Raw genomic sequence first — 17,991 nt, 5'->3', positions numbered from 1 at the left:
AGAGTTCCGCAGGGCCTGTAAGACCGAGTTGTTCCACCGGGCTTTTGGGGAAGCCAGCCGCTGATGGTGTGCGCCCCTTTTTGTCTCTGCCCTTTAACATTCTGGGAGCTTGTGACACCTGGATTTACCGTCCCCCTCTTTGGGAGGGTTTTATTGATAGTTTTAAGGCTGGACGCCAAGTGGCTTATGTGGAACACTGTAATTTTATGTTTTAATGATGTTATGGCTCAATGAGCCTATATTATTTATTTATTGCTATTGTTGTTTATGTAGCACTATTTTGCTGTTCACCGCCCAGAGCCCTCAGGGAAAGGGGCAGTATATAAATATGATAACAAATAAAATAAATAAAATAAATAAACCTCCTACTTGCTTCATTCATATATTCATTTATTATTTAAAACATTAAGTACACTGACACTGCAATATTAACCACATAAGCAATGTTGAGAACAATAGAAGTGATGTACATGATCACAGAAACACGGCCATTCATTGTGTGGTTAAGAGGATATCAATATGGACATTGAGTTTAGAAGGGGTTCATTTCCCTACTTTCCTTGCAATCAACCTCCCCAAGGCTTCCTTCACATCTCTATTTCTCAGGCTGTAGATCAAAGGATTGAGCATTGGGGTCACGATCCCATAAAAGACAGACACTATTTTTTCCTTATCTGTGAAGGTCTTGGCCTGAGGTCTCACATATTCAGTCATGGCAGTGCCATAGAAAATACCCACCACAGCTAGATGAGAGCCGCAGGTTGATAAAGCTTTCCCCCGTCCTTGGGCTGATCGGATACGCAGGACAGCCAAACCAATGCGTCCGTATGTCAGCAGGATGAAAGCAAAGGGGAACAGAAGGGTGAACACGCTTGTTATGAGCATGCTGAGCCCGTTGGCGCTGGTGTCAGAACAAGCCAATTTCAACACTGCTTGGACCTCACATGTGAAATGATTCACCACATTGTGGCCACAGAAGTAGATTGGCATGCTAAAACAAGGTATAATGGTCAAGAGGAAAGAGCTGATCCAAAGGCTGACCGCTAGTATGACACACACCTTCCGGCTCATGATCACGGTATAGTGTAGAGGGCTACATATGGCTACAAAACGGTCATAAGCCATGACAGCAAGTAAAAGGCACTCAGCCACTCCCAGGAAAAGACTGATGCTCATCTGGGCAAAACATCGACCAAAAGGTATAACAGCCTTGTCTTTGAAGCAGTGTGCCAGAATCTGAGGCACGGAGGTAGTGACATAGCCCATGTCGATGAAGGAGAGGTTGCTGAGGAAGAAATACATGGGTGTGTGGAGGTGAGAATCCACCACGATCAACAGCATAATGAGTCCATTCCCAGTGATGGTCACGGCATACATGATCAAGAAGAAGACAAACAAGGCAGCCCGTACGTAGGGTTGTCTGGAGAAGCCCACGAGCACAAACTCAGTCACAGTGGTTGTGTTACCCCACTCTTCCATATTTCTTGTAAGAGGGAAATTGAGAATCAGAGTAACATCTGAATTAAATTCCACCTTGCAAACTTGTGTATTTGAAGAAGAAGAAGAGTTTGGATTTATATCCCCCCTTTCTCTCCTGCAGGAGACTCAAAGGGGCTGACAATCTCCTTGCCCTTCCCCCCCTCACAACAAACACCCTGTGAGGTGGGTGGGGCTGAGAGAGCTCCGAGAAGCTGTGACTAGCCCAAGGTCACCCAGCTGGCGTGTGTGGGAGTGCACAGGCTAATCTGAATTCCCCAGATAAGCCTCCACAGCTCAGGCGGCAGAGCTGGGAATCAAACCCGGTTCCTCCAGATTAGATACATGATTAGATACACGAGCTCTTAACCTCCTACGCCACTGTTAAAATGGAGAATCAAATGACAATCTTTTTTCATCACGGACCCACGCAAGAGAGAACATGCATGTAAGTACAACTGGTAAGCATTTTCAGTCTCATCCACAACAACTGCTCTAACGCCCAACATACAGTGCAAGCATTGCTAAATGAATCCGATTTTGTCCATTGATACCTGCCTCTCTACAGAAAGCAAATTGATATTGAAGATGTTAAATTGTAATGTCTAGTCTGGCAATTAGGCTTCATGATGAAGCACATTGTGTCTTGAGACCTATGGATGCAGTGTGTGAAATCAATAATGCCATACAAATGTCATTTTGACGTAAGAGCTACCTTATACTGGATCCATCACTTTAAGCAGAGGTCTGTTTATTGCTGGATCCTTTTCCAACTGTGTACACTCAGGATTGGACCTGGTCCTATTGCAAGCAAAGCAGATGTTCCATCCCTGCCAGATCCCTCACCATCATCAAGGAAAAAATGAACGCTCTGCTGTATTCTCAGAATGGTGCGGTGAATTCATTCACAATTGCTTATGAATTCTGAACCCTCTCCTGTGGGGAAAAAATCCCGAGAAACTTTATCAAATAAAAATGTATTTAGTCAAAGACCCATAATTAGAAAATGTGCTTTGCATATTTGGATTACATCTAATTTAACTTAAAAGCAATTTAATTTAATTTAAACACATTAATTTAATTTAAACACATTTAAAATGTATCAGTTTGAATCATAGAATCACAGGCCCCTTCTGCACATGCAAAATAATGCGTTTTCAAACCACTTTCAAAACTGTTTGCAAGTGGATTTTGCTATTCTGCACAGCTTCAAAGAGCGCTGTAAGCAGTTTGAAAGTGTATTATTTTGCATGTGCGGAGTGAGCCATAGAGTTGGAAGAGACTCCAAGGGCCATCAAGTCCAACTCCCTGCAATGCAGGTTCTGTACTGTTCTGTACTGTTAAATTATGCCACAATGTATAAACTATTGTGCAGAACTTAGACCTCAGCTTAGTGATTTGTGAACTCAAACATCAGTGAACTCAAGAATAGAGGATCTGTATATTCCCAGTTATATGGTGAAAAAGGAAAAAAGGAATAAAGACATGTAGGATTTTTGCACATTTGCACACATTTGTTTTTCATGGTAAACTAATGGGTCGCCACCCCAAAGGAAAGATATAAACGCCCCAATGAAATTAAACTGAGGCTTTATTAATTATTTCAATTGATTATTAATCAATTAATAATTAAGTGTTCTAGGTAAGTGAGAGTGGGCTCTCTAACAGGCTAACCAATGGGTTCACCAGAGTTTGTGCCATCCTGCCCTGGCTCCAAGCAGTTAAGCACTAACTTAGCAGTTCTTTGCTTGTCTCTGTACTGTTAAGTTTGCCTGTCTCCCCTCCTTTTGATTAAGCTCTGCTGCATCAGATCAATGGTCCATCTAATTCACCAACCAATGACCACTGGTGGCCAATCCAGTGTTAGAGAACATTGTTAGAACAGTGTTAGAAAACTAACCACCCTTTGATCTTATCTTTATGTGTGTGCTGTGAAATCACAGTTGCCTAATGACATAGCTTTAAAAGGGGCTTGAACAGATTTATGGAGAAGTCGATTTATGAAGTCGATTTATGGCTACCAATCTTGATCCTCTTTGATCTGAGATTGCAAATGCCTTAACAGTCCAGGTGCTCGGTAGCAGCAGAAGGCCATTGCTTTCACATTCTGCATGTGAGCTCCCAAAGGCACCTGGTGGGCCACTGCGAGTAGCAGAGAGCTGGACTAGATGGACTCTGGTCTGATCCAGCTGGCTTGTTCTTATGTTCTTATGTTCTTATGTTCTTATGACAACCTTGTAGGGTATTTACGGCAAGAGATTTTTGAGGTGGTTTGCCATTGCCTGCCTCACAGGGGAGTGTTTTGAGAGAACTATGACTGGTCTAAGGTCACCCAGCAGACCTCAAGTGGAGGTGTGGGGGTACCAAACCTGCTTCTCCAGATTAGAGTCTGCCTGCCTTTACCACCATACCACGCTGACTGCTTTTAACTACTCCCACCAAATCATACCCATCCCCAACACTTTTTAGATGCACATTAAAGAACAGGTTTTTTTCAATCAAAGTTTTTACCATTCCCCCCCCCCAAAAAAAAACTCAGCAAAAAAAGTCAGAATACTTTTTAAAAAAACCACAAAATGCTGAAACTGGTGAGATGTGAATTCCAAGTTATGTCTCTAATAGGATTTCAAAGTTTCGATTCTTTACAATTTCACATATAATGTCATAGACCAGTGATGGCGAACCTTTTTGAGACTGAGTGCCCAAACTGCAACCCAAAACCCACTTATTTATCGCAAAGTGCTAACACGGCAATTTAACCTGAATACTGAGGTTTTTGTTTGGAAAAAACAGTTGTCCGAGGCGTGCGTTACTCGGGAGTAAGCTTAGTGGTAGTCGGTGGCTTTGCTTTGAAGCAACCGGGCAACTCTTCGAACGGGTGAATCACAACCCTAGGAGGGTTTACTCAGAAGCAAGCCCCATTGCCAGCAATCGAGCTTACTCCCAGGTAAAGGATCGCACTTTAGTTCTTCGCATGAAAATCAGTGGGGTTTAACAGCTTAACAGGGTTACCTATACTGCTTTCCCAAAACTAGGGTTCATTCCACACATGCAAAATAATGCACTTTCAAACTGCTTTCAGTGCTCTTTGAAGCTGTGTGGAATAGCGAAATCCACTTGCAAACAGTTGTGAAAGTGGTTTGAAAATGCATTATTTTGCATGTGCGGAAGGGGCCTAGGTCTTAGGTTTAATGCTAATAATCGAGCCCAGCAGCCCAGGCCAGGCTAGATATGGGGGGGGGGGTCCCCTCACATGACGAACTCTGTTTGCAAGTGCCCACAGAGAGACCTCTGAGAGCCACCTCTGGCACCCGTGCCATAGGTTCGCCACCACTGTCATAGACCTGTGCAAAAAGAAGTCTTAATGGCAAACGGCACAAACACTTTTAGAATTATTAGCATACGTGATGTAACCTTTTTGCAGATCCACCCAATATGATTATGCATGAAGTAAAAAACATTCTAAAATATACTCTGCACATATCATATAAACAAGTCCCCCCCCCCCCCCCCGCTGAATTTAAAGAATAAAAATTCCTTATGGTTCTTACTTCATCTATTTTGTGGCAATCGAGAGTTTCAAGCAAAATCCAGGGTGGTTTCACCCGAGCAGTTATATTCTGTTTGTGACCATTGAAAAAGGTGTAATTCCATTCTGAAGAGGACAGCTACCTTTGTTAACCCAGGGGGACTACATCCCATGGAGACAATTAGCCAAGGAGAGTTGAGCAGAAACTAAAGTCAACTACTTGAGGTTGAATCCTTGGAGCACTAGCTTCAGTTTTAGCCAGTTAAGGTAGAGTTTTCTCTGAAAGCCTTAAAAATCCAAAAGGCTGTGAGGGGATTCTGCCTCTGAACAAATTCTCATTAAAACTCCTCCCCCCTGCCCTCCCCTCTCACCTTTCTACCAGGACATTATCTTCATTTTCCTTTCCCTCCCAGAATGAGAATTCTCAATGCAATTTCAGCTCAGGAGACATTCAAAACTCGGAGATTCTTCTGCAAACAAAGTATAGAAGGAACATCAAGAAAAGTTTCCACTGGAAATGTCCATTGATGGCAGCAATTTCTTTCAGTGGGGTGTGAGTTTCTTGTCCTCTCAATTCTGCTAATGGGTGTGTGGAGATTAGACACATAACATATATGTTCTTAACATATAACATATAACATCAACATTTAGCATCACATTTCAAGGTCCTGTTCAGGTTGCAATTTCAAGTCCTTAATTTACAGTCTACTGATACTGCCAAGTCCAATTCTTCTTTGCAAGTGGGTTGGCTCCTGAAGAATCCAAGGGGTTGGTGAACAGGATTCAACATGATGAAGGTTTCCAGGAGAACTCTCACCCATTACAACCACAAAAAGAAACTCTGAAACAATAAACTCCAACATTTACAACATAGCAAAAACAAACTACCTTCCCAGTAGTTCCCAACAACATTGCAGTTACAGGTGTTAAGGGCTTATACAACCAAGGTCCGAGTCTGGTAGCCTTGTCTCCTCCAAAGAGCTCTGCAGCCTTCTGCTGCTTTGAGTCTCCACCCCTTACTGGGTCAACCCATTCTGAGCATGGGGGTTACACATGCATCACCAAGAAGAGGATAAAAAAGGCAGTTTGCACATGCATTTTTTGGAGAGGCCCACAAGCATAAACTCCATCACTGTGGTTGTGTCTTCCCATTCTTCCAGATTTCCTATCAGAAGGAGATTAGTAATCTTAGTATCTTTTGCATGAAATATTATTCTACCATTTTTTTCTTCCTTTATTCCAGCCATTCTCAGCCAGGGTTCCATGGTACCCTGTGGTGCCATGAGCATGTCCCAGGGGTACCGCGGCAACACTACCGCCCCCCTCATTTTTGTGGTGTCTCCCACCAGCGCCAGCAAGGACATGGAGCTGGCTCATGGGGCAGGGCCTGCCACAAGGTCAGCAGCCACCACCACCCCCAGTGCTTCCCTTCACCCCGGGAGGGGAAGGTGGGGGTGTGGCAAGCAGGGGCAATGGGAGGGGAAGGTGGAGGGTGGTGGCAGGGGTACCGTGAGATATGAAGAGTGAGGTCAAGGGTACCCTGACCTCGAAAAGGTTGGGAAACACTGCTTTATTCATTGAATATTACAAAGAAATACCAGGTGATTTGTATTTATTTATTTAGGTCGCCAAACTGAGTCGAGATTGAAAAGAACATGAATGCAAATACAGCTTGTGTGACGTTTCTCTTACAACCAACAACACCAGTCCAAAATGTATAATTAAAGCTTTACTAGATAAATCTGATATTATGTTTTGAAATGTGCATTCCTAGAAAAAACATGCTAATGGTAAATATTATATTATTGTGGAAAAGAGATCTGTAACCAGATGAAACTGCTTACTTCATTCCAAATACTTGCTACCATATATACTCGAGTATAAGTCGACCCGAATATAAGTCGAAGCACCTAATTTTACCACAAAAAACTGGGAAAATTTATTGATGCGAGTATAAGTCTAGGGTGGGAAATGCAGCAGCTACTGGTAAATTTCAAAAATAAAAATAGATACCAATAAAATTACATTTATTGAGGCAAATTTCTGGGATGTTCCTGCAGGGGGTGCATTTTTGGATGTATCAGCACCAAAATTTCAGGGTATCATCTGGAGACTGCCATGATGATACCCCCATGTTTGGTGCAGTTTGGTTCAGGGGGGCCACAGTTATGGACCCTCAAAACTGTAGCCCCCATCTCCTATTAGCTCCCATTGGAAACAATAGGGGATGGGGCACCCCCTTTGGGAGTCCATAACTTTGGACTCCTTGAACCAAACCTCACCAAACTTGGGGAGTAGCATAAGGACAGTCCCCTGATGAAATTTTGATGCTGATATATCTAAAAATGAACCCCTGCAGGCACCAATGTCCTGGTGCAAAAAAAATTTGGTTGTGGTGGAGTGGCCGCCCATGGGGGGGGGGGGGCACCCAACTCAGGTTTTGCCCATGGCTACAGTTTGCCTCGTTACACCCCTGCATGCAAGCCTATAGCCAGACAGGGAGGCCATTTCTAATGCCTTTCTAGTCATTTCTTGATATCATAGATTGCCCAGATGAAGAGGGGTGCCAGTCTTAATTCAAAGTCTTTGATAACAAGATGGTTAGATATCAAGAGGGTTTGATATACTCTTCTAGTATATCAAAAGTAGGAAGCCAGCTAGAGAAGCGGTAGGCCCGTTAGATGACAAGGGAACAAAGGGTGTGCTAAAAGATGACAGGGAGATTGCAGAGAAGCTGAATGAATTCTTTGCATCTGTCTTCACCCAAGAGGAGGTGAGGAACATTCCTGCACCTGAACCATGGCTGCCTTTCTTTAGGAGGCCCGAATCCCAGAGAACTAGCGAAGATAGCGGTAGACAAGGAAGAAGTTCTGGCAGCCATTGATAAACTAAATGCTACCAAATCCCCTGGCCCAGATTGCATTCACCCAAGAGTTCTTAAAGAGCTCAAGCATGAAATTGCTGATCTTCTCACTTTAATATGCAACTTATCCCTGAAATCTGCCTCCATCCCTGAAGACTGGAAGATGGCCAATGTCACACCAATCTTTAAGAAAGGATCTAGGGGGGACCCGGGAAATTACAGGCCAGTCAGTTTGACATCTGTTCCTGGTGTAAATTAGTAGAATCTATCATTAAAGAATAAAAATTATTATAAGAAACATGTAGAAAAGCAAGCAACCTATGCTGAGAAAGAGTCAGCATGGCAAGCTTTTGCAGAGGCAAATCCTGTCTTACAAACTTACTTCAGAGTTCTTTGGAGGGTGTAAACAGACATGTATGGATAAGGGGAACCAATGAACATTGTCTACTTGGATTTCCAAAAGGCTTTTGACAAAGTTCCTCACCAGAGACTGTTGAGAAAACTCAGCAATCAAGGAATAAAAGGGGAAGTCCACCTATGGATTAAAAACTGGTTGAGAAAAAAACAAGGAAGCAGAAACAGTGGAGTGTATAAAATGGGAGAATTCTCACAATGGAGAGATGTCGGGAGTGGTGTCCCCCAAGGATCCGTTTTGGGACCAGTGCTCTTTAACCTATTCATAAATGACTTGGAAGTAGGGGTGGGTAGCATGGTGGCCAAGTTTGCGGATGATACCAAATTATGTAGTGTGGTAAGAACCGCAAAGGATTGTGAAGAGCTCCAAGCAGACCTTGATAAATTAGGTGAGTGGGCTAAGAAATGGCAAATGCAGTTCAATGTAGCAAAATGTAAAGTGATGCACATAGGGGCAAAAAATCCAAACTTCACATACATGCTACAGGGGTCAGTGATATCAGTCACAGACCAGGAAAGGGATTTGGGCATCTTAGTTGATAGTTCCATGGGAATGTCAACTCAATGCATGGCAGCTGTGAAAAAGGCAAACTGTATGCTGGGGATAATTAGGAAAGGAATTGATAATAAAACTGCAAAGATTGTCATGCCCTTATATAAAGCCGTGGTGCGACCGCACTTGGAGTACTGTGTTCAGCTCTGGTCGCCACATCTCAAAAAGGATATCGAAGAGATAGAAAAAGTGCAGAGAAGGACAACGAGGATGATTGAGGGACTGGAGCACCTTCCTCATGAGGAGAGGCTGCAGCGTTTGGGACTCTTTAGTTTGGAGAGGAAGGGCGATATGATTGAAGTCTATAATATTATGCATGGGGTAGAAAATGTTGACAGAGAGACTATTTTTTCTGCAGGTCCCCCCCAATAAAGAAAACTTCAGGAAAAACTGGAAAACCTGCAGAAAAAATAGTCAAGGGGCAAGGCGTGAGCTGAAAAAATGGCGCCAAAGAGGAAGTGCAGGCAAGGTAGAGGCCAACTACGCACAATGTGCTTGCTGCGCAATGCCAGCAATGCCTTGCTGTGCAATGCCAGCAAGGTGAATGTCAGCAAGATTTCTTGTATGGAGCTGTTTCCTGGAGGCCCACTTTCACTTTCCATTCACTCCACGGCAAGCAACATCATTTTTAGGATGACTTTTAATCTGCTTCACCACCAGAGTGAGCACCACCAGAGTGAGCACAGCAGCGAGCACAACTTTGTCCTGAACATCTTCCCTCTGCCCACAGATGGTCTTCCCACTTCCTTGGGTCACTTTACACCCCTTGCCCCCCCCCCATGTTGCCAACTCCTTCCTGCTTCTCTAAGCGCACATATTGAGAGATTGATTTCTTGATCAATAGAGAGGGCTTTTGCAAGGAACAGTACAAACAGGGCATCTTTTTGGCTCCACTCTACATCCCCTGCTTCGCTTTCACCCGCCTTGATAATCACGAGGGCTTTTAAATTTTTATTTCAGACAAGACTGTTTTAAAACAAGCCTCTCTCTTCTCTGCTCTGCTCTTTTCTTCTGGCAGCAGCAGAAAGAGAGGGTGTGTATGTAGGGAAGGGAGGCAAGAGAATATTACCTCTAGTGTTGAGACTCTTGGGTGTGCTGAGATCTGTGCCTTTAAGGCTGTTGAAGGGAGGAGTTAAGAGAACCAGAAGAACCAGGGGCCCAACAGAGTTCAGCAGAAAAGCTGCACTGCAGGCTATGGGCTGTCTCCTTGCGTGTAAACAAAGAAATACATGGAGACCCCACTACAGTCCCACTGTGCAGCTAAGAGGCCCAAGGTAAATGTTCCACGTATAATAGGTCAGAGAGGCTTGGAAAATGTCTTAAAGGGACCACTGAGGCAAATGAACTCATTTGAAAATGTTTCAACTAAAGAATCATTTTAAAAGTGCATTCATTTGAAACATTTTGAGACTGCAAATAAAAACAAAGCAGACCCAGGGCCAGGGTTAGCTCTCTCTCCAGTGGCCAACCTGTGTCTGCTTCAGGTTGCTAGCCATCCTTGTCAGCAGCTTTGCCCTAGCAGGAAGACGCTGACTCATCCTACGGCTTTGGAGGCTCTCCAGTATGACACACTCCCAGGAGAGTGGGGGCAAGGATGAGAGGAACAGCACTCATGGAGGGGTATGGGGAATGGCACAAAGAACTCCCTGGAGAAGAGGCGCAGTACCACACAAACTATTCCTCACTGCTGCCCTCCCTGTAGTGTTCGTACCATTTTAATCAGATGAAATAGTAATTAGTAGAAAGAAATACTAATTTGAAGTGAGTCCCTAAGAGTTCTATTGAAGGCTTCTGTGTCATATTCCAGGAGGACCTCTGACAGCGTGGTCTGCGTGATGCTAAGGAGGAGGAGACGATGAAATGGGTATTGTTCTGTCTCCAGGAATGGGAAGAACTGTCCTCAATACAAGAACCATCCTCAAAAGCAAGACTCACTTCCTCCAGAACATCTTTGAAAAAGAGCTTTTGCTTCTCTTTCTTGTCAACCCATTTCTTGGGCTGATACAGGAAGACAGTATCTCATACTGATCTGTGACCACAATAAAGATTGACTTAACATCAAACCATCAAAAAACTACTCTGGAAATCACTCTTCCAAGTCAACAGTCTTTGGAAGAAACAATTAGTCTAAAAGTTTACCTTAACAAAATCCCAGAAGGACATTTCCTGAAGACCTCCTTGAACTACCACTTTCCTGTTTGAAACTATTTTAGAGTGAAGAGTAACTACTAAAGGACACCTCAGCATTTTCCTTCAACATCATGGGGACAATTTCCACTAGGTAAGCAGAACTCAATACAATACAACAACCTTTATTAGGCGTGTTAAAATAGGCTCCAGAGCGTTACAGACATTTCTGAAGTACAAATCAAAAGTACATTCAAAACACAGACAGATAAACTGTATCTAGAATTGGACATTACTTAGAAAGTTCTGTCACTTGTAAAAGAAATTTTGCTACTTTTTCCAAGAGCATGGCCTCTGTATTATTTAACAAAAGCTCCACAACAGAGTTGTCAGAGTCTCTTTCAGGTTTGTCTAAGACAGGGGTAGGGAACCTGCGGCTCTCCAGATGTTCAGGAACTACAATTCCCATCAGCCTCTGTCAGCATGGCCAATTGGCCATGCTGACAGAGGCTGATGGGAATTGTAGTTCCTGAACATCTGGAGAGCCGCAGGTTCCCTACCCCTGGTCTAAGACCCGCCCAGGAGAGAAATTCCTAATACCCACATATTTCAGACAGTCAAGTATAATGTGAGCAAGAGTCTCCACTTGGTTTTTACAGTGTGGACAGGCCCGATCCTGGAGAGGGATAGCTAAGTAGCGACCCTTTGTAATGGCCGATGGGAAAGTATTGCATAATAATCCATCTCTGTTGGGGTTCAGTTAATAGTTCAAGGTATTTGGCTATGTGCCCCTGTTCTGGTACTATTCCAAAAGAAAGGGGTGAGCATGATTTATTTGCTTGGCCCAACAAGATATGGTACTACTGTTCTAAAAGTCTGATAAGCAGAACTCTATTACCAACAGAAGTAATGTTTGGATAAATGTTGTACATCCTTGGTGGAACACATTTTTGTAATCCTAGATTTTGTGTGTGAAACGTGCTACCAAGTTGCTTCTGAGTTGTGGTGACCCTATGAATCAACAACCTCCAAAATGTCCCGTTATTAACAATCTTGCTCAGAGCTTCCTCACTGAGGCCGTGGCTTCTTTTTGTTTTACTCAATCCATCTCATGTTGGGTCTCCCTCTTTTCCTACTGCCTTCAACTTTTGCTAATGTTTGATTAGTTGGCAGTAGAAGGAGACGACTGTGACCTGGATGGCCCAGGCTGGGGATAATTAGGGATCATTAGGAAAGGAATTGATAATAAAACTGCAAAGATTGTCATGCCCTTATATAAAGCCGTGGTGCGACCGCACTTGGAGTACTGTGTTCAGTTCTGGTCGCCACATCTCAAAAAGGATATCGAAGAGATAGAAAAAGTGCAGAGAAGGGCAATGAGGATGATTGAATGATTGGAGCACCTTCCTTATGAGGAGAGGCTGCAGCGTTTGGGACTCTTTAGTTTGGAGAGGAGACGTCTGAGGGGGGATATGATTGAAGTCTATAAAATTATGCATGGGGTAGAAAATGTTGACAGAGAGAAATTGTTCTCTCTTTCTCACAATACTAGAACCAGGGGGCATCCACTGAAACTGCTGGGGGGAAGAATTAGGACTAATAAAAGGAAACACTTCTTCACGCAACGTGTGATTGGTGTTTGGAATATGCTGCCACAGGAGGTGGTTATGGCCACTCACCTGGATAGCTTTAAAAAGGGCTTGGACAGATTTATGGAGGAGAAGTCGATCTATGACTACCAATCTTGATCCTCCTTGATCTGAGATTGCAAATGCCTTAGCAGACCAGGTGCTCGGGGAGCAGCAGCAGCAGAAGGCTGTTGCTTTCACCTCCTGCAGGTGAGCTCCCAAAGGCACCTGGTGGGCCACTGCGAGTAGCAGAGAGCTGGACTAGACTCTGGTCTGATCCAGCTGGCTTGTTCTTATGTTCAAGACTGATCTCTTCATATCTCAGAAGCTAGGCAGATTGAGCCTTAGTTAGTCCTTGGATGGAAGGCCATCAAGGAATACAAGGGTCACTATGCAGTGGAAGACCGTAGTCCTTTCTGCACAAGTCTCCTACAAAGTTTGTAAGTTCAGAAAATGGTGCTGAGGAGGAAGTTCAGGAAAGCAGAGAAGGGTGGAAAAAGTGTTCACTTTTGAACTTGATATAATATGCAGAGCAGCATAAAAGAGACCCATGTGCAGTTGCTGGTTTTGTATAAATGAGTTTACTATTAGGGAGGGTTACATGGAAAAAATAATAAAGAACGACTTTGTGTCCAGTTCTGGTCGCCAGATCTCAAAAAGGATATTGAGGAGATAGAAAAAGTGCAGAGAAGGGTAACAAGGATGATTGAGGGACTGGAGCACCTTCCCTATGAGGAGAGGCTGCAGTGTTTGGGACTCTTTAGTTTGGAGAGGAGGGGCGATATGATTGAAGTCTATAATATTATGCATGGGGTAGAAAATGTTGACAGAGAAAAAATTTTCTCTCTTTCTCACACTAACCTGGATAGCTTTAAAAAAAAGGCTTGGACAGATTTATGGAGGAGAAGTCAATCTATGGCTACCAATCTTGATCCTCTTTGATCTGAGATTGCAAATGCCTTAGCAGCAGACAACAATGAAAGGCAAGTAAAAGATACAATCTGGAACACAAGGAAAAAGGGAGCCAATCCCCCCCCCCCCAAATGACACCAAGTAGCATCTAACGAACAATTTGCTTGCTGACCTGGATGTGAGGGCTAAGAACTATGTGTCGGTCCACTTAAGAAATATTAACACACCGGAGGACATAAGCTGCCATTTATATTTTGTCCCCGACGAACTTGGTTTTCCTTAGCCGTTTGTGACGTTTAACTGAAATCATTCATGATAGGTTCCGGGTACTTATGAATGAATCTGATGCAAAGTATGCATTTTGTATGACAGAATTAATGGTTGTGTATGAATGTATTATTGTATTACTCTGGTTAAATACTAATATAACAGAAATTTAAGATCACATCGTGTGCTTCCTTTGTAATTGTAATTTGGGCAAGTAATTGGGGGGGGGGGATTGGCTCCCTTTTTCCTTGTGCTCCAAATGCCTTAGCAGACCAGGTGCTCGAAGCAGCAGCAGAAGGCCATTGCTTTCACATCCTGCACGTGAGCTCCCAAAGGCATCTGGTGGGCCACTGCAAGTAGCAGAGTGCTGGACTAGATGGACTCTGATCTGATCCAGCAGGCTCTTTCTTAGCAGTGGCGTAGGAGATTATTGAGATCACTGAGGCTCGATTAATACATCAAAACTAAGAAAATTTATTATTTACAGGTTGGTTTTGAAGGACCAAACAAGCAGCACAGGTCTCCAGGTAGGCAAAGCAGAAACCTGGCTAAGTCACAAATATTTAAACTGGTTATGACTTCAGGGAGTAGTTAAGACTTTTCGACAGTGTTTTCAGACTACAGAAGCAGTGGCATAGTGGCTAACAGCAGTGGCTAACAGCAGGTGCACTCTGATCTGGAGGAACCGGGTTTGATTCCCTGCTCTGCCACTTGAGCTGTGGAGGCTTATCTGGGGAATTCAGATTAGCCTGTACACTCCCACACACGCCAGTTGGGTGACCTTGGGCTAGTCACAGCTTTTCGGAGCTGTCTCAGCCCCACCCACCTCACAGGGTGTTTGTTGTGAGGGGGGAAGGGCGAGGAGATTGTAAGCCCCTTTGAGTCTCCTACAGGAGAGAAAGGGGGGGATATGAATCCAAACTCCTCCTCCTCCTCCTCCTCCTCCTCCTCCTCCTTCTTCTTCTTCTTCTTCTTCTAAACTTTATAAGGTCTGCTCATCACCAGAGTCAGGGCTAACAATCCAGCACTCTTTTCTCTGTTGGAGATACAGCTAAACCCCTCTCTTGCACTACCAGGCAGAGCCACCCTTCACTCTGGCTGATTCAGCACAGGGCAAATATAGCGAGTGTAGATCACTATATAATTCATTGGTGGAGGGGGGGGGGGGTTTGCACAGGTCTCACCTCCAAAATGAGCCTGCCCTGTTCTATTTCTCCCAATCTTCATTTTTTAAAAAATTGCTAAACCAGTGATCTTTTTTTAAAAAAATCCTGGCCTGCAGCTGCTCCTGCGTGAACTGCCGCACAGCAAACACTTAATTTCCCTTCCTTCCACTGCGTTGCCCACAGTCAGGGAGAATCCACTTCAATTGCCTGGACATTGCAGGGAGGCCCCCTTTGTGTGTGCGTGCGTGCGTGCGTGCGTGCGTGTAACCTCTTTCTGTGGGTTCTGTGGGGCAGTACTTGGAAGGAGTTGCAAAGAACCAAATTTAAACAAAACAGTTTACTTCTCTTAACAAATAACACTCTTAAAACATTTAACATTTACACTTTGCAGTCCTGTTAAGTTTGCATTTTCAAGGCCTTATATTTACAGTCTACTGATATTGCCAAGTCCAATTCTTCTTTGCTGGTGGTTGGTTTTGAAGACTTCAGAGGCTTGGTGAATGGGCTTCAAGATGATGAAGGTTCCCAGAAAAACTCTCATCATTTACATACACAAAAACCCCGAAACAATAAATTCTAACATTTACAATATAGCAAAACAAATAAACTCCCTTCCCACTAGTTCCCCACAACATTGCAGTTACCTTAAACAAGGTGTTAAGGGCTTAATAAAATCAATCAAGGTCCCAGCCTGGTAGCCTTGCTTCTTCCAACCTCATGAGTTCTGCAGCATTCTGCTTCTTTTCAGACTCCACCCCTTTCTGGGTCATCCCATTCTTACACAGGGGTTACATGCATAGCTATGCAGGTGCAGCCAGTCATATCATAGGATAATCGGCATGGCTGTGGAGGTTAATTTTCCTGCACATGTGTTGCAGGAATTTTTTTTTAAAAGAGAAGCATCTCCATGTGAAGGGGCAGGACATTGGTATAAATGACACTGTATGTGCTAAATAACAGCATCTTTTGTCATTGGTCATAGTCCACTTCCTGGTTTAGGTATTGTGGGACCTTCTGTTCATCATTGTGGCTTCTGTGCAATTCCACATAAGAAATGTATATGCACAGGGAAGCTGAAGTTGATTTTTTTTCCTGATTACCTCAATTAAGCACAATTTTGGTTGTACTAAAGTTTCACTAATTTCTGTATGCATTACAGTATAGTAGATGGTGACAAGGGGCCTTTCCCCACTTCCCTTAAGCCCCGCGCTACTCAAGGAGAGTAGCGCGGGGTCCCTCGGCACTCCCCACTGAGAGGGGCGGCGACAGCGCAGCTGCCCCGAAGCTGCTGCTGCTGTTGCACCCCTCAGAGCGCAGCATCCCAGGCGCTCTTCTCAACGGCGCCTTTTGATGGCCCCGCGCAGAGCGCCGGGTCGTGGGGACGGCCGGGCGCACGCCTGGGATGCTGCGCGCTGAGAGCAGCGCGCGGCATAGAGGGGAAGGACGAAAGTGGGGAAAGGCCCACAAAAGAGAATAATACCCACCAAAGCACTTCAGTATTTTATTGTAAGCAGAACTCTGCCAGTGAAAAATCTAAACTACTCATTTGTTCTTTCCTACAGAAGAGACAAGGCAGAGAATGTTTGGAGACCTCCAAATAAGACGGTAGTTACTGAATTCATCTTGATTGGTTTATCTCAAGATTCCAGAACACAAGCTGTATTGTTTTGGCTCATCTTGGTTGCTTACCTCGTATGTTTTATTGGAAATGGCCTGATCATCGTTTTGTGTATTGCTGATCACCGGCTCCATACTCCGATGTATTTCTTTATTTGCATCCTTTCCTCAATTGACTTCATCCTCTCCAACAATATGCTTCCTGAGGTCTTGATCAACTGCTTCCTTTACAGGCCCACAATCTCCTTCCACAGATGTCTGGTCCAGATGTACGTTGGTCTATTTCTTGTCTCCACAGAATGCACTATTCTGGCCATCATGGCATATGACCGCTTTGCAGCTATATGCCAGCCCCTTCGCTACATGCAGATCATGAACTGGAAGCTTTGCATATGTCTGATGGCTGCATCCATGACTTTCTCTTTTGTAATAACCCTGATCACAGCGTTGTTGCAGCCAACTGACTTCTGCGGACACAACATCATTAACCATTTTGCATGCGAGCTACAATCGTTCCTCAAACTGGCCTGCTCTGACACACGTACTAGTGAGCTCTTCATGCACATCTCTAGCCTCTTTCTCCTAATACCACCCTTTGGCTTCATTGTTCTGACATACGGGCGCATAGGCTCAGCGGTCCTGCGCATTCGCTCAACGCAGGGTCGCAAGAAAGCCTTTTCCACCTGTAGTTCTCACATTGCTGTGGTCAGTGCCTTTTACGGTACCATCATGATCATGTACGTGAAGCCCCAAGCAAAATCTTCAGATCAAGATAAGATCATAGCTTTAACATATGGTGTCTTCACTCCCATGCTCAACCCGCTGATCTACAGCTTGAGAAACAGGGATGTGAAGGGAGCCTTCTGGAGAGTGTTTGGAAATGAAAGGTCAGAATAAAGATTAGTCAACAACACAAGCCTTTATTGGCATATAAAACAGGGCAAAATTTTAAAACGAAACAAGGTTAAGAAATACAGTTAAAATTACTAATTTCCAGTATAAAATTTGCAACAGTTTCACAAAAGAGCACATCAGAGCTGTTCAGGAGATTGGGGATCTTATAACACTCATGCCACTGAGAACATTGCAAGAGAATGGAATTCATGTATTTCATGCGTATCTTATTGTATTTAGGGCATAGAAACAAAGAATGGTCAAGTGTTTCAACCGTAGTCATATCACATGAACAAACTCTTTTAGCACATTCCATATTCTTAAATCTTCCCTCCAGCAGAGCTGATGGCAGCACATTACATCTTGCAGTAGCCAAGGCTCTCCTCTGGGTAGGATTAATCAGCAGACGAAGATATGCTGCCATAATTCCACGCTCGCATGGGATTAATAATGTAGTCGGAGAACAGGTTGTCTTGGCAGCACGATAAAGATTAGTCATACACCTCGGTCCTTCTTGTGGTAACATTGCTAATACCCAAAACACG

The 17,991-nt window shown here is 43.9% G+C and overlaps 2 protein-coding genes across 2 annotated transcripts; one reads left to right on the top strand and one right to left on the bottom strand.

Moving 5' to 3' along the window:
- Positions 1 to 543: 543 nt before the first annotated feature.
- Positions 544 to 1,479, bottom strand: LOC125427991 (olfactory receptor 13H1). Its single transcript, XM_048487560.1, has one exon. The coding sequence runs from the start codon at positions 1,477 to 1,479 to the stop codon at positions 544 to 546; it is 936 nt and encodes a 311-aa protein (XP_048343517.1).
- Positions 1,480 to 16,693: 15,214 nt separating this feature from the next.
- LOC125427990 (olfactory receptor 13H1-like) lies at positions 16,694 to 17,449 on the top strand. Its single transcript, XM_048487559.1, has one exon. It carries the CDS (start codon positions 16,694 to 16,696, stop codon positions 17,447 to 17,449), a length of 756 nt encoding a protein of 251 aa, XP_048343516.1.
- The last annotated feature ends 542 nt before the right edge of the window (positions 17,450 to 17,991 follow it).

Source organism: Sphaerodactylus townsendi, linkage group LG03, assembly GCF_021028975.2.
Source record: "Sphaerodactylus townsendi isolate TG3544 linkage group LG03, MPM_Stown_v2.3, whole genome shotgun sequence".
Taxonomy (NCBI): domain Eukaryota; kingdom Metazoa; phylum Chordata; class Lepidosauria; order Squamata; family Sphaerodactylidae; genus Sphaerodactylus; species Sphaerodactylus townsendi.
The sequence above is the reverse complement of the archived record's forward strand: the minus strand, read 5'-3'. Positions and strand labels throughout refer to the sequence as shown.